Source organism: Sinohyriopsis cumingii, chromosome 15 (genome assembly GCF_028554795.1).
Source record: "Sinohyriopsis cumingii isolate HCF-2022 chromosome 15, ASM2855479v2, whole genome shotgun sequence".
In the NCBI taxonomy this organism is placed as follows: domain Eukaryota; kingdom Metazoa; phylum Mollusca; class Bivalvia; order Unionida; family Unionidae; genus Sinohyriopsis; species Sinohyriopsis cumingii.
Window position 1 is genome coordinate 105498743 of NC_142975.1, and position 22833 is coordinate 105521575.

General features: G+C 35.8%; 1 protein-coding gene across 1 annotated transcript in view; it reads left to right on the forward strand.

The window, feature by feature from the left end:
- LOC149782420 (uncharacterized) overlaps positions 1-15091 on the forward strand; it is a 162688-nt gene extending 147597 nt beyond the window's left edge. The window contains exons 15-16 of the mRNA XM_089935136.1: positions 12532-12653; positions 13593-15091. Of these exons, the coding sequence (XP_089791262.1) occupies positions 12532-12653; positions 13593-13636 (166 nt within the window). The 3' untranslated portion in view covers positions 13637-15091. The remainder of the gene's footprint in view (positions 1-12531; positions 12654-13592) is intronic.
- Positions 15092-22833: the final 7742 nt, after the last annotated feature.

A 22833-nucleotide genomic window follows, 5' to 3' on the forward strand; every position in this document is an offset into this window, starting at 1 on the left:
CACCTTGATCCATAAAAGATAGTAATTTTTGTTCCTCAGTAATAGATGGAGTCATTACTGGCATCCACAGTGAAAGTTTTGTTATATCTACTTTACCAGCACAGCAACACCAGCACCTCGCCAGATTGCATCATTATCATCACCTTTTCTTACGAGCACAATTGTGTGTTTAGCTCCAAAGATTACCTTTCTAACATTTCTGCAAAATCCAAAGATGTGAGATAATGGAATTGCACACGAAAAATTTATATTATCTCCGAGCGCTGCTCGGCGTGCTGCAAACCCTAAGTTGTAAGTCGGGGCAATATCTTTTATGATTTCAAATTCGCCTGCTGGTCTACCTTCACGGTCTGGGTTGGCAGCTTCTGCCTGATTAGCAACAGAAGTATCCCGTGGTGTGAGTACCTTGATATACTGATTATGGTTAGCGTTGTCGGTGATATCTTTAGCGAACATCATTGTTGGACCAGCTGATCTTGTAAAGTCGTCAGAATATCTCGCCAGACCAATTATTGTTGTGGCAACATCAACATCCTTCTGAATTGATTCAATATTTTTTCCATCAATCATGTATGTGGCGCTATCAAACAGTGCCATAATTCCGTTGTTGACAAAACCAACACGCAAATTGGCACCATATGCCGTATCATCCCCCCTTACAAGTCTACCTTCTACTTCAATAAACGCTTCAGCGGGCAAGAAATATCTACTAGTATCATGAACCTGTAATTCGATTCTCCCCCGCTGATTTGGTAGTCTTGCGTCATAGGAATAAAATTGATAATCACGTACAGATTCGTACTTAAGGACAGGTGCCTCCATATCAAATACTGGGTCTGATTCGCGCCTGAACATTTTTATTATAGTTACCATTTTTCAAATGATGATCATCGTCGACGAAGACCGCTTCCTGCTATTAAATTTGCTGTTATATTTTTTTCCGCTTCTTCAGATATCGCCGCTAGTTTTTGATTTGCAGCTTGATTTATTATTTTACTTACGTCTGCGGGCATCACCTCAGTACTTGCCAGTTTCACCGGTGGTTGTTGTTTTCGTCGCAATAATCGTGCTAGTCTTTCCTTGATCGCCGAGAACGCCTTACCAGCAACATTGACAATTGCTCCAGGAGCTTTATCACGAACAATATCAATAGCCTTCATCGATAATTGTTTTGCAACAGGTGCTACTTTGGGAGCTATCCTCGTGAATAATCCCCGAATAACATCACCAAGTCCATCTCCGTAAATAACACTATAGATTTGTAATCGTGAGTTTACCGCTCTGACCTGTACAGGTTTGCGATGATTATTATGTATTATCATCTTATTTTTATTTACCATTTATCTAACAACTAGTCATCAACAAGTTCATCGATAAGTTCTCGGTAAACGCCGATATCCATGATACCGCCGCGAAATAATCGCTGGCAAATATCAGCTGCTTCATTGGTTATTTCTGGTGAATTATTTCCGGCACGTTTTCCTCCTATGAGAACTTCTAACCGTGACACGTCATTGATGATATTATCAGGACAAACAAAATTATTTCCCAGACCACTTCCCGTTGCTCCTTTTTCTTCTTCTGATTTCTTAAATAGTCTTGAGGGTGATACTTCTTCTTCTTCTTCTTCTTCACTTATTTTTCTGAGAGATTGTGATACTTTTGATTCTTTTTGTGCAAGATACATGTCTATTTTTCTGCGATAATCATTATATACCTCATCATTGGAGTAAACTCTATCTTTATTGTAATATATACGATATATCCATTTATACCAGGTTTCATCACTAATACGAGTGGAACTATATTCAGGTCTTAAAAGTTCTTTTTTTTATCCACACTTGCAACTGCAAGTTTTGATAACGTATCAATATCCTCAATTTCTTTTATGAATTTGATACCCACCTTGGTAAATTTATTGCTCAGCATAATCATTTTCCCTTCTTCTGATTTTGTTGATTCACGATCTTTCATATCACCTATCTCAGCACGAAGTTGTCCAATTTCTTCAAGTATTTCCTCACCAACAGGTGGAGGCTGAGCCGCAGCTATTTCCCTGGCTATGCCAGGTGGAAGATCTCGTAAAATCTTTTTTGTCTGTTTAGTTCTTCTTGCTATTTTTTCAGTCTGCGCCGCAGTTTGTTTTGATACCGGAAGAAGATCTTCTTTGATGACTGTCGTAACTTTCTCAGTAGCTGCAGTGACGGGTTTAAACAGTTTTTTAGTGTCCTCTTCATACTCAACTTGTGCTTCTTGCTGCGCTTGTAGATTTTTTTCTGAATGAGTCTCTGACAGGAAGAAATTTTGTAATTGCTTCTAATCGTTCTCGAGCTGTTCTTGCAGTATGAGATTCTGGATGTATCATTTTACTATAACATGATGATTTAATTAATATCAGCAGAAGGGGTGTAAATTAAATTAAACAGATAATGAACAACTGTGCGTGGCTGCGTCAAGGAACAACAGATAAATGTAGCAGCAGAGAGGGTACCTACCAACGTTGGTCGTCAAAAAAATAAACAAGAATAAATAAACACGTAGAGTACTTTATTTTTTCAGCTACTATTTCGAACTGAGGTTTTATTAGTACAATCGGCCATTACAGAAATAAAACATCTCAAGGAAAAGTTCATTTGTAAAAATTTGAACCTTTCTACGAGATGATTTTATTTGTTTGTTTTATTTGTTTTGTCGGAATTCTATGGTCTGTTCACCCTCTCTACTGCTATTCATATTAGATACATTTTCATTTGTATACTCTAATATACACGTTTCAAAGACAACATAAAAACATGACCATTTTGCTTGCACTTTAATTTGTATTATAATTTTATAACAGATTTTATCTTTTTGAGAAAGCAACTTTCTAGAATGGAAACTTCCATTAAGTTGTATTATTTCCAGAAAATGTTAATTGTGATCTAGGTCAAGTAGAGGGCTTTATAATCTTGTTTACATGCGATACTTGTCATTCATGCTTTTACATCTTTAGTCAGAATCTTCTGTCTTATTGTTGTGTTCGGTATTTGATTTTGGCTGGAATTATTTATTCAAATTTATTTTAATATTCTCTGGAATTACAAATTTTGATATATATATATATATATATACAGCACTTACAAGAGCTTTCTCTAGCATATTTCGTTAGAGCTAGATAATGATGTTGAATCCTTGGAAATAAGAGTGCCTGAAATGATGAAATTTGGAAGTGATGATGAGAAGGGATAACCAAGCCAATAGAGCCTATATACCCATCGGCTACACACTCTCTTTGCACTAAACATCTGAAGGATAATGTCAGGAACTACCTTCAAAATAAAAGTCAGGTGGAAACCGGTGAATGTGATATAATAATGGCCCAAATAGTTGGTACCAGTGTCATCACAGATGCAAATACTACAATAGATTTTAAAGTTGATTGGAACATCTGGAAACAATCATCAATGAAGAGCATCCGACATTTGCACCTTGCTTTACAAAGAATTTGAAACCAAGACTACAGAAATATTGTTTTCGAACCTAGCTGCATTAATAATGAATGCGTGAATTAGACTAATGACATTAGTAGCAGTAGAGGATGATATAAGGTCTATGTCTATATTGTTTGTCCCTATACAACCCGTGACCCTATATAGGCTTTATACATTTTCATTTAACCATATATAATCCCACCGTGTTCAATAAACCCTATACAGTACCTATTCATTTTGACCATATACAGTCCCCATATTAAATTCCCATAGACCCCATAGTGCAAACCCTGTTTTAACATAGACCCTATATCGTCCCCTACTACTAATGACAATGCAGATTCCATCAATAACATTCCAAAACTCTCAGCTGACTGGAAACCACAAAGCCACTACACATGCAAGACCTAATACATACACTTTTCAGCATGACACAGCTCCATTTCAGGTTGGTCTCCAATAGTGCTATTACGAGACATGCTCGATGCCAAGATTCTCATATTGTTGACTGTAACCTCTGCGATAATTTCATACAAAGAACAAAAACAAGTTTGGTTACCACAAGATGACAAAGATATTTGTACAAAAATTATTGGCAAATTCACATCAACAACATCATGTCGTTGTACATCATGGTTCAAGCGGAATTAGATTTTGATATCAATGACAGTGACAAAAGGTGTATTGGTGACACGAAGAAATGCAACAACATGAGAGGGAAGAATGGGCACAATCATTAGCAACTGTGACGGCAATTATCCTCAGTTTACTTCTTTGAGATCGTCTTTGCTGGCATACTCATCAATAAACCTATTATTTATGATCAATAGATTTCCCAATAACGTTGTTAGACATGACATGGATTCTTATTATATTGAGAATTCAAAAATGAATCTCTTTGAGCCATTTATTTTTAAGGACACTGCATATACCCATTGGAGTTTATAGGGAATTAAACACAAACACATACATGATGATCTCAAGTCAGCTGACAGTAAAGCACCTGACATCTACTGTAGCAATGATAATTTATCACAGATTTCACCATCTCCGTCGGTGTATGATCCAATCACGAGACAGCACAGCCAATCTTAACAGTCCAGATGGTTCTGGTAAAAGAACACATGTGATAGAATTATTTAGAAATTCAGATATGATTGTATTGACGCCAACTCACCGGCATGCCAATGAGATGAAATTGTGTGGTGTCACTGCTTGCAAGTATCACAGTTTCTTTAGATAGCATGGTGATGCATGGACACCCGAATGAATTGGAAAAAAATATATCCCAAGAAGAATTGTTTGGGATAAAATACTCATTGTGTCTGAGGATATTTTAAAAATATTTCTTGATTACCTAATGACTAAAAACACATCAATTATTATGTGTGGCGATCTAGGGCAACCTCTGCCATTTACTGGCGAATCCCCCTATGACTGGTCAAGCAACTACGTTGGCTACTATGAAGAAATGTTGTATGATCATCGATCACATGATGAAATATTATGACATTTAAAATCTCTAATCAGACTACAACCATATAAAATTCAATGTGAAATCATGCGTACTATAATTCCAGCGACAACAATGTCTGATTTTCGGGAACGTATGGTGCCCTAATTATCTAATTGTTGTATCCAGGAAAATTGCACCAGAATTTGTCATGACACTGAAACAACAACAAAATAGTCACTGCGCCTGCTGTAACACAATAATGTTGTGGCAATATTTTCCTTAAGACCCATGACAATTTACTTTGGACAGAGTTGATAGTGTTCCCAGCCAGATACTCGAAAATGTCTCTCTGACATGTCTTGAATGTAACAGATGTAGAGGATCTTTGATCCTCAGAGCCCGTGACTCTTGTTAGAGTTTGTTATTTGTACATATCCAGTCAGGTAGTAACTGAGTGTTTTCAGGAATTACCTGCAATTGTTCTCATACAAATCCACATTTATGAGCTGTGGAATCTAGTCCGTAGACTTCAGGACGGCCAGGAGATCTTACCATGCTGACCATTTTATGCGTTGTTACACTTCAACCCGATCAGTTGTTCTTGCTGCACCACCCTCAAGTTCACCAGGTTCATATGAATACCTCACTGTTACTTTACTACCCAACACTAGTTGTAGTTGATCTACCAGTCATTTTCGTCATGGTATATGCCTCTTTTCCCATTTCAGTGACAGGTTTCATGTTAATTTCACAAGTGACCGCGTTGTTTAATGCAACCACCACATGAGGTAGTCTCGCAACCGGTTCATCAGGTCTGTCCTGAACGCACATCATTCCGCTCAGTAATTCTTTGGCATATTGATGTCCAAAGAGTCGCTGTGCAAGTCTTTGATTAAATCGTTCAATGATTGCTTGATCAAGGTGTGTCCACATCCGATTTCAACATTATGATGTTGCATCAGTTTAGTTACTGCACCGAAAAATTCTTTGCCAGGATCAACCTGTAGACATTGTGGCCATCATAAATTCGTCAACAATGCTGCTCTGACTTCAGTTGCTGTTTAGACGATAACGGTCCAGCCTTTTTGTATCTATGTGCAACATTTATGACAGGTAACACGTATTTGTATGTGCACCATTTATGTTTGTCACGTGGTAAAAATATTATCTGCCTGATGAACTTCATTGTTTGTGCTGACATCGAACCGTCCATGTTTAATCGTTTTGGGACATGGAAGATAAATTTACCATATGGCCTATCCTGACAACCAATCTGCAGCTACAGCTCGTTTGACACCTCTTGCATCTTTTAATTGCTGCTGTACCTCTCCAACATCCTCTTGGACTATAATAAATCAACTCCATTTAATTGCTAGCTCCCACCACTATTTTATCTTTCATCGCCAGTTTTATCAACCAATTCACGAGTGATTTTCATATGATTTTATTCTTTATCGAATTCATTGTGTGAATTAACTTGATATCTGCGATATGTCGTTGTTGTAGACACGGATTTTTATATGTGACATCATGAACATGGCATGCTTGATCAGTCGCATTTACTAGAAATTTGTCTGGCTTTGGTTGATTTTTCTTGTCAAGTCTAATATCAGGGCAAGTTCCAGGACCACAATAATTATATCCTGGTGTTCCAGGAGTTTTCCTGAGTGCCTTAGCAATATCACCGCTGGCAACGCTTGCATTGCTGATCGTAGAGCAATTCAGTGTCACAAATCCATATATTTGTGAGCCGCATTTTACACATTTACCTGTAAGTGCTGGCATGCTATTTCTCAACGTGGTTGCTCTCAGAATATTTGTACCAGTGACTGTGTTGTATCGAACACAATATAAACTCATGATTATAAATAATATTATATTTGTACAATATGAATTTGATTGACTTTTCAGCGACATATGAGCAAGCACCGGTCAAGCATCATCAAGTGTTAACAAATTCCATTCGAGGGATGTCAACAATCTAGTGGTTTACGATAATGTCATGCTTGACAAACAAGCAAATCCAGCCAAAATATTTTCACATGGCAGACATAAAAACATAGATGTCTTTTACGTTACTCAGAGGTATAATCAGATTCCCAAAGTAATTAGAGATAACTGTATTTTTGGGAGTTATTTTTAACTGTGTTGTTACACACACGCTTTGAAATATTCATCAGACATTGTATTCCGTGACATGGACATAAGCGTAGTAAAAACATTTTGCAGATGCTCAGAAAACCCCACATGGATTCATCACAATAACTTTACATAATCCAGCAACACGTTATCGAATTGGTCTAGATACAATCTTTTATTAAAGAAATGCATTTTTTTTTGTATAACGAACCAGGAGAACATTAAGGAGATTATGTCTATTATCGAACAATTGCAGCATGATGGTCTCGGGGTTCAACTCGATGTTGAAAAAAAATATACGATGATTTGAGATGATACAGCAGGGCAGATATACACTTGCAGTTGAATAGAGATTTGGAATTATCATTGGCGGATTTACACGAACAACATGATATAGCTAAATTTGTTTCATTGGCAAGCGCCATTGCGAAAATACGATCATATTTGTCTACAATATGAAACTCGAGCGGTTGTAAGCGCACGTACAATACAGAGTTTTAAAAAAAATGGGTCAGATTGCTACAATCCACCGTTAAGATTCCAGAATAGCCCATATGACAAAAGCAAATTAACAACAAAAAAAAGGAAGAAAAAAATATGTTGGTTTTTTTTTTTCTTTTTTTTTTGTTGCAATTGATATATTCGAGTCTTTTATTTTTCTGTCGCTAGTAAATACCACGATGTTATCGTTGGTTGTACCTAAAACTCGCAAGGTAATGTCGGCCCACCTAATATTGCTCGTCCTTAACCATCCTTGCTGATCTTGAAAAATAACAACCTCATCCGGATTTAACCGGTGAGACGAATAAGATCAGGTTAATCTTGCGTCACATACGCAGATAGATCAACTTCATCTGGGCATTCACCTGTAGCACATCATCTGTAAATAGCTACCATTATAAACCATTAACCTGTTTAAAATGACCACTTAGTATTCATGCACAACTTTATGCGGCGGAGCTCATCAACTTGACACAGCATTAAATACTGCAATCACGTATGGACTGCATATAGGTGGATCAGTTAATGTCTGTGTTGGCAATGTTGAATACGAGATTAGGCTGTTTTGCACTCTGCTGATTGTAAAATTTCTCTCGGTGGTGCCAGTTCATACGAATCAAAATAAACAACACTACATGGTCAGCTGTGTAGGCAACACAATGAGTACCAGGGCGGGAACTTCCATCGAGATTAATGATACCGGTTTCAACATGGTTTGGTTTTTCCAGTTATTGATGATGCATAAAAAACTGCTGCAGTTTTTTATGTTTAATTGCCGAACAGCATCAAGTAAATGAAAACTGTAGATGGGAAGGTTTAACGAATAGTTCACAGCTGTCTCAGACCTTGATCATACCTCGTTTCTGGTAATCTTAGAGTCCGACTTTTTTTTTTTCTTTCTTCTCTTTGAGGTATTTATGCAGTGTCGAAACACTCCATGATCGCGTTAGCAGAAAGATCAAGTCGAATGTCAGTTTTTGATTTCTGGCGTCATTGTAGTGTTTGTGCTGAAGTTCAGTCAACGATAATTTATTTTGGCCCTACAATACTGCTAATTTCAGAGGTTTCTTTTGCCCCAGAATTACTTTTTTATGCGGATTGCAATTTTGTAATCTGACCAGGTGTCAGAGTACCAAGGACATGATGATATGACATTATAACATCATGAATGATCTAATTACTGATCGCTTGCGATCCAAGTACATGTTTGGAAAACTACTTACAGGATCGGAAAACATTTACATGTTTTCAACGGGTGCATCGACTACGATCATTTGTCCGCCAACACATTCAAGCAACAGTGTTTTGTCTGACAGTATACCAGGATTGCTCTGTAATTAGCGATAGAAGCTGGTGGTGTTACACAAGCTCAAAAATGTATATCAAGGACAGATTGTCTAAAAACTTCCAAATCTTCCAGCGAGTACAGCGTTGAGAGCTCACGATGACATAGCTGCAAACCAGTATCAACATTCTGATCACGCCCTAATGAATGTCATGAACCAAAGATACACACATGCATCATGATTGTTTTCAAAATTCAGTAACACTTCTGAAGGTTCTTGATGTCCATTTATTCTCAAAGAAACTTCACTAACCCTGAGAGTATCAAACACAACTGGATTTCACTCCAGTGAGTCTACTCTGGCAGTATCCTAAAACGCTATGAATGCATGTTGTGGCGCTGAAACTCACTGCTGTGATGCTATCTGCCATGTGAATAACCCAGCAACGTTACTTTGGACGCTTTCTGTCATCATCGTCAACCACGTCAGCGCTGACTTTCCACCGCTGTCCATTAAAGAGGACAGCCGCTGTTCTTAAACGAGTGATGCATCATCGTTGGCATCCACAACGAAAGTTTTCCCAGTCTTACTTTACCAATATCGACACCATCAGGATGCCAGATTGCATCATTGTTGGTGGCTTTTATAACTAGTACAACTCCGAAGATAACTTTTCTGACATTTCTTCAAAATCCAAATATATGTGATATTGGAATTACACATGAAAATGTTTCGTTTTCATTTAACATCGATCGATGCGTTGTGAACCCTAAGATGAAATTTTCATTCACTGATGCAACTGCATCTACAGCAACATTAATTTTGATGGTACGGTTCTTGGCTGTCTTTGGCAAACACCATTGACGGACCAGCAGACCTTGAATAATCAGAATATCTTGCCAGACCCAAAATTGTTGTAGGAATGTCAACATTTTCTAGGCATGATTCAATATTCTTTCCATTGATCAAATACGTGGTACTGTTAGATAATACCATTGTTAATGAAACCAACTCTATCACCAGTTCCATACCATGTATTACCTGCTTTCAAAAGTTGACATCAATCTCCATGAATGCCTCGGAGGGCAGGAAATATCTGCTTTTATCTTATTCGTCCACGTGTGTCAGTGACACATGCATCATAAAAATAATACTGATCATCACACACTGATTCATCTTCGAGGAATAGTGATTCCATGTCAAATGCTGGATCAGATACATGCTTGAACATTTTTCTATTCTATTCTTTGTTGTCTAAAACGACCGTAAAGCCATGGTGACAGCACTACAGCTAATTCTTTCAATTGCTCATTTCCAGCTTGATTTATTATTTTGTTGCCACTTGGTGGGACATGATGCTACATGTCTGCGGCATGATGCCCCAGTGCTAGATTACTATTAACTGTCACACTGCAGACATCGTAGCAATATGGCTGAAAAGTGGTAAAGTTACATTAAAAATCTAAGTCACAGACAAACACACATACACACAGAAAGTGCTCAGTTACCCAAGTTTCAAAGAGCTCTGAATCTATCCAATCATTTGGAATGCTGCATATTCTAGTACAAGGTGGAACACCCTGAAACATGTCACTATCCATACCCTGTTTATCAATGAATATCACCTGTGGTGTGATGAGGAGGCTGATGCACAAGCTGTAACAGTTGTTTTGTTTTATTGCCACTTGTCTGTGAATAAGCATCATGTCGAGACTTCTTTATAATTTTAGGTGGCATATGATCTAATGGCATACTTGTTTCATTGGTATTAAAATATGCTCTGCGGCATGTGTTAACTCATATTTAGTTCTTGACCACTGTTGGATTCAAACATATTGCCCTATCCCTGGGTAATGACAGAGCTGCACAACCGCACTTGCGGCCATCTTTAGGAAACCCCAACCACCAGTCATAACCATTTGTAAACTTATTGGGAATATTTCCTTTCTATACTATACTGCTGACTAAACTCAAGATCTCTTGTTTGCTTCTTTTAAACCCTATTTGGGATGTAACCCTGATAAATTATATTATCTTCTTTTCTTCCTCCAAAGGTAGTGTTATTTTGGGACCTGACTTTAAAGATGGTACAGTGGCTACATGGCCAGTGATTCTATCACCCACTGTGGATTTGGGTGCACCAAACTGTTCTACCACCTTCAAAATGAACAACTTTTGCCATTTCTATGCCTCCTGCATAGACACACCATCCCATCTGCTTCTCACCTTTTCTTTTCTTGTTTTACCCATTTTTACTAAATGTTTTTTCAAGGTAGCACATAGAAAGCTATTGAATATAACTTAAATTTAAATGATGACAAGTCAAAATATTAGGATCATGCCTGCTATAGTTATTTTTTAAGTTTGAAAATGTGAATCATGATTGTTACTGTCAGTATAAAATTGTCATCAAGGGGTTTCAAAAATGTTTCACTAAACTCTTTAAAAAAATGATTAACACATTTATTACTGATGTCAACACTGCCAGAAAGGTGACTGATGTTTTGCTTTCCATAACACAAATGCAATAAAAGAAATTACATCATCTAAGTTTCAAGATAATATAATCTGATTATAAAGCTCGGATTGGTAAAAACTTGTAAGCACTTCTTAATGAAATGTATTGGTGAGACAGCTGAAACTTAATGAAATATTTAGATAATAATAAATAATATTAATCACAAATAAGTTTGTAAGAAAAATTATTTTCGTTGGTGAGGGCTAATGAATATTGACATTTTATTCTTAATTAATTAATTAATTCAAATTATTCCAAATGTTATCAATGTAGTCTTGTTGGGAATGCCAACTAAATCATCTGCAATATTAGTTGTAGTGATTTTTATCTTCATTACAAGCTTAATTTATTTGAAATATTATTCAACCTATTGTACTTAATAAACTGTTACATGTATTTCAAAAGATAATACCCCCTCGAGAGAACCCCTATATATATTTATCAACCATTCAACCCATGTTAAATGCAGTGCCAGAGTAGACATTCAGTCAAACAGAACAAGAATTGGACTATACCATGTCGGATTCATAAGCTGTGGCAGGTGTATTTTGTTTTTCTGGGAATGCATTAATACAGTTTTGGAAGTAACTATTAGAATACCAGAACTGCTGCAAAGGCCACTCGTTTTATTACATAATAAATTTTTCACCTTTGATAGGAGGATCATCGTATTTCAAAATTGTGGGTGGCAAGATGTCAGATGTTATGTTTGATAATGTATAATGGTTATTAGTTAGCAGTAAATAATTTTTTTATTGGTTTGTCCGATAATACATGTAATACAAGTTGACTGAAAAATTAACCCCACATTCATCATACTAGAATGTGGTTCATGGAACACACTAAGTTATAAGGTTAGAATAGCATGGATGAGTATATTACCAGTGGCTGACCGTGAACACAAAAATAATAATCTCTTATGTTTTCACTTGATAAATGATTCCTATCATGTCATAAAATGTATATTTCATATATAAAATTAATTTGCATTTAAAGTTAACAATGCAGCTGAATATGAATTATATCAAGAACAAATTTGATGTGTTAGATAACATTCAACATTGTCCCCATGCATCAGTATATCTTTTGTATACTATTAGTGTACACTAATGTGTGGCTCAGTTCAGATTCTGGTGATTTTTCCTTCTTTTCTTTATCAAGGTCTTTGGTGGCAGCTGCCCCTGAATATGTTAATACTGTTTTTGTGAGTGATATTGGTACTACGGAATATGAAGTTCTGCAATTCAGACAAAGAGAGGAAAGTCCATATGAAGCACTGAGTGGTACTACTCATTTCATTTTAATATTTACTTAATATATAACTTCTGAGTGCAATACCTGATCATTGTCTTAGGGCTCTTAGTCAAATGACTCCAGTGATGTGTTTCAAATGTTTGTCTTTGTTGTAATATTTCTTGAGAAACAAGCTGAATATTTATAAATAATAATCAACATATTTCATTATTGATTCATATTAGTAAAGATTTGCTTTTACTGAAAACCAATCCAAAAAACCAAAGAAACGCCAAAACATGTATAATTAATCACAATTATTGAACAAAGTTTATAAATGTTATAACATTAAATTACAGATTCTTTGTGTCCAGCTTGTGTTAGTACCAGAGCTCCTTCAGCTACTGCATAAAATGTTCTTATCCCCTGTGCTTGAAAGTTTTCATATTAGTATACAAAGTCAATAAAAAAATAGTGTGTTTGCATTCTAGCATGTGGTGATAAAACAGAACAGCCAAATATATTCACAAAGGAGCTTATGAAGAGCAGGTGAATGTTGAGATACAGATATCAATATAGATATGCACACATAAGCACACACACACACATATCAACACACATCACACATATCTCACACACACACACATTACACACATATCGCTCACACACACATATCAAAACACATGTATATCACATCACATCACACACACACACACACATATATGTATGTATGTATAAGGATCATCAAACCTTGTATGAATAATGTACATTTTTTAATGAAGTAGTGGTCAAATATACAAATTCCTGCTCTTTTTTGTATTCAATGCTTCATTTACGGAGAAGATTCATAACCTGAGCTTTAAACAGTATTTCAAGTCCATTTTTTACTGTTTCCATATGGACACAGCATGTATTTTTTAAATAATTATGTCTTATATGCTCAAGAACATTTTGGATATAGCATATTTTGTTTTCTTTTTTTTTTGCAGGTGAAGTCAGCTATGAAAATACAGTGAACGTCAATCAGTTATGACCATGAATAATAAGTGATGGTGTTTAAGACAGATACTAAGTTAAACCACCTATCCAATTAGGTAGTCAATACATTGTAGTTAATATTTATCTTACTGTGAATGAAACTAAATTGTGATTTTCCATTTTCTTATGACCATGATTCTTGTCTCAACAAGAATGTATTTTGTGTTTGTTTTACAAGAATAAAATCCACCCCCACCCCATCGGATTGAAGCAGCACGGGCGAAGCGCGCTGACATCTGCAACTGTGTTTATTCTGTCACTGACTAGTTGAAATCATAATGTGGGGAAAAATATGAAGTTTTCAGCTGCAATTATTAAAAACACGCTATTCAATTTAATGTTATTTAATTTTGAGTGCAGCATGGAGGATGTAATTACATTTGGAATATAGTCGAAATTACAGTACAATTTCGAAATGTGTAATCAAGTTTGAATAGTCATGACATAGCTCATGTAATTCAGATTTGCAGAACAAGAAAGTACATTTTGAGAAATTCAGGATGTAAAATCGTTAAGTTTATTTCTGCCATTCTTATTACCAGCTAAAGAAGACAAGTTTATGCCTTGTCACTTGCATGTTATTTGTAAGGACCCTGTCTGGTATCTACTGTATAGCTAGCCTAAATCAGAAACATTGTATCAAAAAGTTAACATGGAATGTGCCAAAGCAGCTGGTATGTGGCAGTCCACGAAACATCTGCTTTAGTTCATTTAGAAACAAATTTCATCAACCAAAATGTAAAGCGCCTACTAAGCGTGTGTACATGATTTGTTTACAAATCAAAAGTGCTGTTGTCTGCGTCCATTTCTTGTTTACACTACAAAAACTAGTTCCTTTATGCACATGAATGCAATATGAAGGTGTGCAATATTGTAAAATACTGAATGATTCTGACAATGTAAAGTTAACAGAGAAAAAAATGATCATATAATAAACTAGTGTATTTCAGACTAATTGTCTTCATTAATCAAAATTTCCAATTTTTTTCCTCTGCATAAATCCTAGTCACTGAATACAGATCATCTCTTAAATATTGCACTTGTATGCGAAATGTCAATTTATTTTCAGACACACACACCCCACTTACTTATCTAAACATCCGCTTATGTTGCAAATATTACCTTGGCCCCGAGGATGTTGAGATAAATGGACAGTACTGCATTATGAAAATGGTAACATTTTTTTTGAAAATTAGATACAAAATACTGAGGTTGGCAATTTTTAGGGCGACAACATTTGTATAGCCAGTGCTATCCCTACTTATGGACACAAAAAGTAATACCTCATAGTTAATTTTGCAATTTATGTTAAAAGAATACTTGTCAGATTCAGATATAAAGGTAATGATTGTGATTAATGTATTTGTATTACTATGTTGTTTTTTTTTACATGAATGCACATACTTTTATAACAAGAGCTGTTAATATGGAATAAAATATATATTAATTATAGGTGTCTTTTCTTCTTAAATTTGGTTGAATTTCATCCTTTAAAACTGTTCCACCTGTACAAACCTGTTTTGAAGGACCACATGTCTTGAAAGTCTACTTTTGTTGGCAGATAGGTTGGTCTTGGAAAACAGGTTTTTACTCTATCATGAAATCTAGACAAGAACCCAAAAGTATCAGCAATAAGATACAGAAACAAAATTAGTTACATGTTTTACTTAATTTCTTGCTACAGTGCACACTGCAATCTACATACAAAATGAGGGATATGGATTTTATATTTGTAGTGTTATTTTTGTTACTCCTGGTACATGATTTCATAAATTTTATGTGATTTTTATTTATGGCTGTATATTGTAATGATTATCGTGAGTGACATAGGTCTGTTTTAGGAATATTAAATGTGTAAAATTACATAGGCTGTATAAATAGATGCTTTCATATGTATTGGCAATAACTAATAATAATCATTATAATAAGACTTGTTGACAACTTTTGGTTAATTTTTCATTGGTTTGCATGGTTTGGACGGTTCTAGAATAATTAAGTAATTTCCCCTTGGATGGGCTATGCCACAGGAATACGCATTTCAAAATATTCAATTTTGTGTGCTATGTCATGTAGAATATACTGCAACATAAAGTCATAATAGACTCTTGAATGTTTATATAACTGAGCAATCAGTTCTCATTCTTATTTTGGGGTCATTCTTATTTCATGTGTACCTATTGTAAGTCTGCAAATACGTTTTGTGTTGTACTTTGATATTATTTGAGAGAGAAAGCATTTTTGGACTGTTCATGGGAAGTGCTCATTTGGACTGTAATATTATTTTGGAACTATTGTGATTTAAAGGAGTTCTGAACAAAGTTATTTTGATGTTTCGATTCTCGGCAGACCAGTACATTTCCAGTTCTGAACTTTATATGGAACTTTTCATTCTTTTGGACTTTAATATAACTTTTTCAGAATATTGGATTCATTTCATAATACTGTAAGTGTTATATATTTTTAGGACTAGTAATATTAAATACTTGTGAGAGCAATTTATAGTGACATTGGTAACATTTGTATTGCTTGGATTTAACTTGGTATGTACTCTTGCTTATAAAAAGAAGAGTGAATAAAGAATATTGTTGGTCTACTTGAGTTCCCTGATGGTGATGAGGATTGTAAACATTGGGTGAGGTAAATGAGGGCAAGGACTTATCTTCTTGTTTAGGCTCAATAAACAGTAACAAAGAAAGTGTAATAACAAGCTATGAAAAAATTAACAAATAATTTATTTCCCTCGAAAAACAATGTAAAAAATGAAGAAAAAAAGAACTTAGTTATAAGAAAAAAAATCCGGAAATAATCCAAGAATAATCCACGAATACAATTTTAGAAGTCCTAGTAATGAATTCAAGTTTGAGTACCAATGAAAATTCCAAAATGTAAGGCGATGATTATATTGTAGCTAGTATTGTGCTATTGTGTCTACAGTTGCTATTGTGTCTACAGTTCTTTCTTGTTTCACAAACAATATTCCGGTGTTTGAATTTCCAAATAAAATTTCAAGAAATGTCTTTGTCCAAGAATTCTATATGAGCACTCAAATATTTCCAGGAAAAAGAATTAATCTTTTAGAATCCAAATATTTTAAAAATTAAAATGTAACTCAAAATTGGTCTCAAACAAACAATTTCCCTTGTAAAGGCCCAACTCTAATTTCTAAGGTTATACAGTCAAAAAATGTGCAAAATAGATACTTGTATGAGGGTCAAGTAATCACATTCCAGAACAGTTTAGAAGCTATTTACTTGTCTAAGGTCATGTATTCCAGTACAGCCTCGATTTCACTCTATGTATCCCATAATAAAAATAAATTTAAAAAGTTGTTTGCCTAATTTTCAAACAAGGCTAGGAACTATGTTAGCTTTTAGATAAAAAGTTTGGTGTTTGCGACAAAACAATCAGGTCAGACTAATTTCTGGAAAGTATCAAATTCCTAGTAAACAAAATTACATTACTAAACATGTAATGAAATAAAAATAAAAAGATTTTTTAAAACTTACAATCAATTAAATTAAATCAAGTATAAATTAAATCACATATACATAACACTTATCAGCAGTCAATGATAATGGAACACATCGGTAAATTGGGTGAGTTTCGTGAGTGGAAGGAGAGTTTTGCAAACTATGTAGAATGCTTGGTGCAGTTTTTCTGGTGAACAAGGTCAAGGACGAGAAGATGGTGGCATTATTTTTTTTTTTTGTAATCAGTTTCTCAGTATACAGGTTCCACAAAAACCTTGTATCGCCAGACCTCCAGATAGATAAAGGGTATGAGGATCTTTTCACAGTGTTAAAAATCACTATATGAGAAAAACATAAGTGATTTCTAAAAGGTTCCTGTTTAATAAAAGAAATCAAAAACATGGTGAGACTGTCTCAGCATATGTAGTGGAACTAAAGAAGCTATCTATGCCCTGTGAATTCTGAACTTTTCAGTCGGAAGCACGTTGAGACAGGTTAGGGTGTGGTTTGACATCAGAAACTATTTTAAAGAAACTTTTGTCATCAAAAGGTTTATCTTTTGATGAGGCTATTAAGATCATGGTGGCGTTTGAAACAGCAGATTGTGATATACAATTATTTCACAGTACTGTGAATGAGGTAGCCTTCATGAAAGAAAAGATCCAGCTGCCAAGGAGTGAGCAAATGGCAAACAAACCTAAGTCGAAATATAATATAACTACTACTTAAAAACAAAGCCATTATCATTGTGGAGATAATCACCATCATTGCAGGTGCAAAGTGCTATAGATATATGCGTATAGGTCACTTAGCTCGCAAATGTTCTAAGCATTAGCATGCAAGATATGTTGAAGATGAGGAACAGGATACAGAAAGAAGAACTGGAAATCTATTCCACATACATGAATGCTACAGATAAGCAGTTGACAAATATAGGGCAACAATGAACATTCGGGGAAAGACGTCTCTATGATAGTTGATACAAGCAGTGCTTGTAGCATTGTCAGTGAAGATATATGCCACACTCATCTCAGTAAATTCCCATGGAAAGAACCAACCATCTCACAATGAATGTACTCAGGGGACAGTATTAAATTATTGGCAGAAATTTATGTTCCAGTGAAATATGGGGAGAACTTGGTCGGAGAAATGAAACTAGTTGTAGCTGAAAGAAATAAAGATGCAAAGACTTTAAGGCAAAAATAATGCTGAAAGAAACTGATAACACTATGAAAAGTCAGACCATTTCCATATGCTTTAACACATTAACACCTGGAGGTTTTTGCCAGAAAATCGAGTAAGAAACACATTTTGAAAGCTATTTCTGAATAGACTCGAAAACACCAAATCCCTAGTTGTGTTAGAACCATCATTTTTCTTTCTTTTTTTTATCTTTTTTTTTTCTTTTGCTAAACGGAGCCATTATTTTCGTATGGAGACCACTCTTTATTCCAAATGCCCATCGTATCCTACATTTTTGCAAAGGCTCATCTGTCTGTTTGCAGTTCATACCGATTTTCATTAGATCTGAGACCAAAATGTCTAAAATCTGGAGGTTAGTGTTAGGACTGGTCGGCCCGGTGTCAGAATAATGTGACTGGGTGGGACATGATGCTACATGTCTGCGGCATGATGCCCTAGTGCTAGACATCACTATAAACTGCCACATTGCAGACATCGTAGCGATATGACTGAAAAATTGTTAAAGCTACGTTAAAAATCCAAATCACATCACACTTTCCTTCAACTCTACAATTTCCACGCTGTACAGTTAATCCCCTTTGTGTGGGAAACTTAAACCCTCTTGGAACGTTGGCAATAATCCAATAAATAATTAGAGGCGGCCTAACTCGATTTGAGAGAAATACAAATGAATAAAGAAAGAATGTGTGGATCCCAACTCGAGCACAGCCGACCTCAATCAATAAATCAATTATGCAAAGAACGACACAGATTTACACTCTCATGAAACAATAGGGATTTTTTTTTCGTTCTTCAATCAAACCAGTATTACAACGTTACTTCGCCGAAATTCAAAATTCAAATGAATTAATATACAAGTAAAGTTTTGATTCAATTATCATCTGGATCGCAAGACAACTGGGGACGATTTGACAATAACTGGTATCCCTACACGAAGACTAATATAGACGACCTTTAGCCAAGGTCTACTTGGAATCTAGGGAAGGGATTTCGAGCTAGGTCATAGAAACCCACTCGGAAGAACAACCCTATAGATAACACTAGGGATAAAAAAGAAATACCCCGTCAAATTATTTAACCTAAATAATTTTTTTGATCTAAATTCTATCTTAAAATAAAACAAGCAACATATCTGTGGGTTAACACTTACATATAAAACACCTTTTTGTTTGGAGAAGTGGGAGGGGACATCTGTCTGCTGCCAGCCCCTCCCCCACCCCACCCCCCACCCCCGCAAAAAAAGGAAATGATTTTCCAGAACAGCCAACACGTTGCCATTGTGCGCCCGCTGGCGAGTAAGCATCAAAGGAACCAAGTAGTGCTAATGTGCGAGAAGAATTTCAACGGATGCAAAACTACAAAAAAGGTCTATTTAATGTGCTAGATTATTACTCGCTTGGTGCCAGTATTTTCAAGCAGTGATTCCTTCGGCAAATATCAGTTCATGTTGTCAAGCGCTAATAAACTCAAATTGCTACAGCGGTACATACTTAAACAAGGCAATTTGTTGCCATATCCATTTTGCTGTGACATCAAGCAATTTTATATAACTTCTACAGTGTCCTTGCTGAGGTAAGACATTGGTAGCTCAGTTTGCCCGTCACAACTGGCTTCGGTATAGCAAAACCCACATGGGTCTTGTTCAACAACTTGGAATTTATTAGACAAAACTCCACGAGTGTCCACTGGAATATAAAGAAATTCAACATCCGCTTAAATTACATACGAGAGTTGCATATCACATTAAATTTCAAAATATTCTTACCATGCTCTAACATTATTGCCCCTGAGGTTTCTGACAGATTAAGCCACACTAAAAATCATAATTTGTATGCGACTGTTGTGTGCTAAATACATGTACGCAACGTCTGCGTGGAAGTTTTTGTCCCACGTGCTTGATATGTCTGTATACAATGCTTGAATTATCTTTTATTCACGTATAATTCGGTGCATAGTAGAACTGGCTGCTGACCTTTGTTACAAATAAACAAATTGACGGTGATGTTAGGGTTTAGCCGTTTAACCTGTACTCACACTTTAATGTTACCAAACTCAAGTTTGCCTATGTATCCACGAAACGGCTTTAACTGGGAAATATTTTTCAAACTCCTCGAAGATCTCTGCATGACTTGTATCAGTATCATTATTGTTTGCCTCCGTGTCTGTATTGTTCAAGATCACACAGGTGCCACTATGAAACCATAGTTGTGATGCCACAAATGGTGTAAAACCATCTTTGGTTAAATGACCAGGAATAATAAATTCCATTTTGGGAACAATGTCAGTCTTGAACCCGGACGGTAGCACTGTCTCACCCATAAAATGTAATGTTGATATGATTCCTGGTAGTATATTTTATAAACGTATTACAAGATCTCTGTTTGGCTTATATAAACATGGAACAATCGCCCGGTAATCTTGAAGATCGCGAGGATTCTCATTATACAACGTAACTTGTTTTTTTTCATCCTCAACTATGTGTCCACTTTCCATGTGGGGAGTTGTAATATTTAATCTCACAGTCAGACGTGGTTCGACTACGAGTACTAATAGCAAAAGTATGTCAGCTTTTCGTGCGCCTCTTGATATTTGTATATTACGCTCGCACTAGTATTGTTTCAGTTTTTGTACTGTTAACGTTGTCTTTACAACGGGGCAAGTAGATATTGTTCATTTGGGTGTCCTAATAACTAAAGTATGCTACCTTTTCGCATATTGCTTGGTATTCGTAACCCAGGCTCTCGCGCAAGTTGGCTGAATTGATTATGGGTATGCATCCATACTGGTATGTAAGGAGATATTGTCTGATTGTAAATTTGGTCAATACATGTTTGAAGTTATCTTACTTTCCCAGGCTCAGAATCTGCAATCGCTTCAATCCTGGCTATAATAGAATCTGCAATCGCTTCAATCCTGGCTATAATATTATTAACTTATGTATCTCTTTGATTCAGGTGTTTCTACAGTCATATCCTAGGGTGTTTCTATAAACATGGGTTCAACGAACCTTCGCCGGTTCGCACGATAATACTCCGGAACAGATCCACGTGGGCTGTAAAGATGATTACGAGATTTATCCCAGTAATATACGTAAGACATAGTCAAGAATTTAGATCAAGACATCCTAATGGGTATTAAGACCGTTGCACTTATTATATATTTGGGAACTGTATTCTCTAATAGAAATAGTCATTTATGTTTTCGATTGAAGGTATACGTAGTTTCAGCCGTATGTACTCCTCAAAGATGTAAAAATACTCTCAGTGGATAAAATGTTATGTTACGACCATTCTATATTAAATGCTATTCATCTGTGATAGTGATTTCCAAACACTGGGCAGTCCGTTATAAACAAACTTTTCCCCAAGGTCGTATACACTGAGGATTACCATCAAATAGATTTTTGACAGACTTGCAATGTTCAATAACAAGGTACCATAACTAACGATAACACTGGTCTACAATTTGTTAGAAGTCGTCTGCTTCAGAGATTAAATGTGCTATTTATTATGGATTTGGATGTGCTGAATTCAAATATGACAATTAAAACAACTGATTGGCTACTATTTCCAAGATATTTAAGGTTTTACATTTTACGTCTATGTATAGTGTTTTGATAGTAAAATTTTAATCATAAATTGTAAACCTGGGTCTTTTCATGTGTCTATGGTTGCTTGAGATGGTAATATTTCACCTGTTCTGTTTATATAACATTTTAAAAAACAGCAAAAGGGTTATATTAATAAAATTTAATATGAAACAAAAGACAAAAACTATTATGTATGTATAAGCACATAGTATAATTCTTATTCAGTGTCTAATCGAGGCTTCTTGGCTTGTCTCTTGTTTTCTTTATATGGAGCATCTCCTGTCACTGTCCAGCAATATTCTGCAATCATTGATAGGCTCCATTTGCTCTGACAGAATTTCTCCATTGTTGCAACGTCCTGGTGAAATCGCTCGCCGTTCTCGTCGCTCACCGCTCCGCAGTTCGGTGTAAAGAATCTAGACGAGAGTGCAAAATATGTATCTTCAGTGACAAGGCTTTTGTATGCCTAGATAATGTTTTACACCAACTCCCTGTAGTTGTCTGCCTTGTTGTTTCTGAGCATTTTTTGTTGCCAATGACTAGAAGGCTTTGCACTGTCAAATCCATCAACTCGAAGACGTTTACGAATCTTAGGAACAACAAAGTGACCTACCTTTACCTCAGCTTCACTTAACCTTGGATATTGTCCACGGAGGTACTTGAAAGCTGCTTATGTTTTGTCCATAGCCTTGACAAAGTTCGTCATCAGACGCAGCTTGATGTGCAAGGGTGGTAACAAAATCTTCCTTGATTCAACAAGTGGTGGATGCTGAACACGTTTCCTGCCAGGCTCCAATGACTGTCGGAGTGGCCAATCTTTATTGATGTAGTGGGAATCTCTCGTACGACTATTCCATTCGCAGAGAAAACAGCAGCACTTTGTGTATCCGGTCTGCAGACCAAGCAAGAGAGCAAGAACCTTCAAATCGC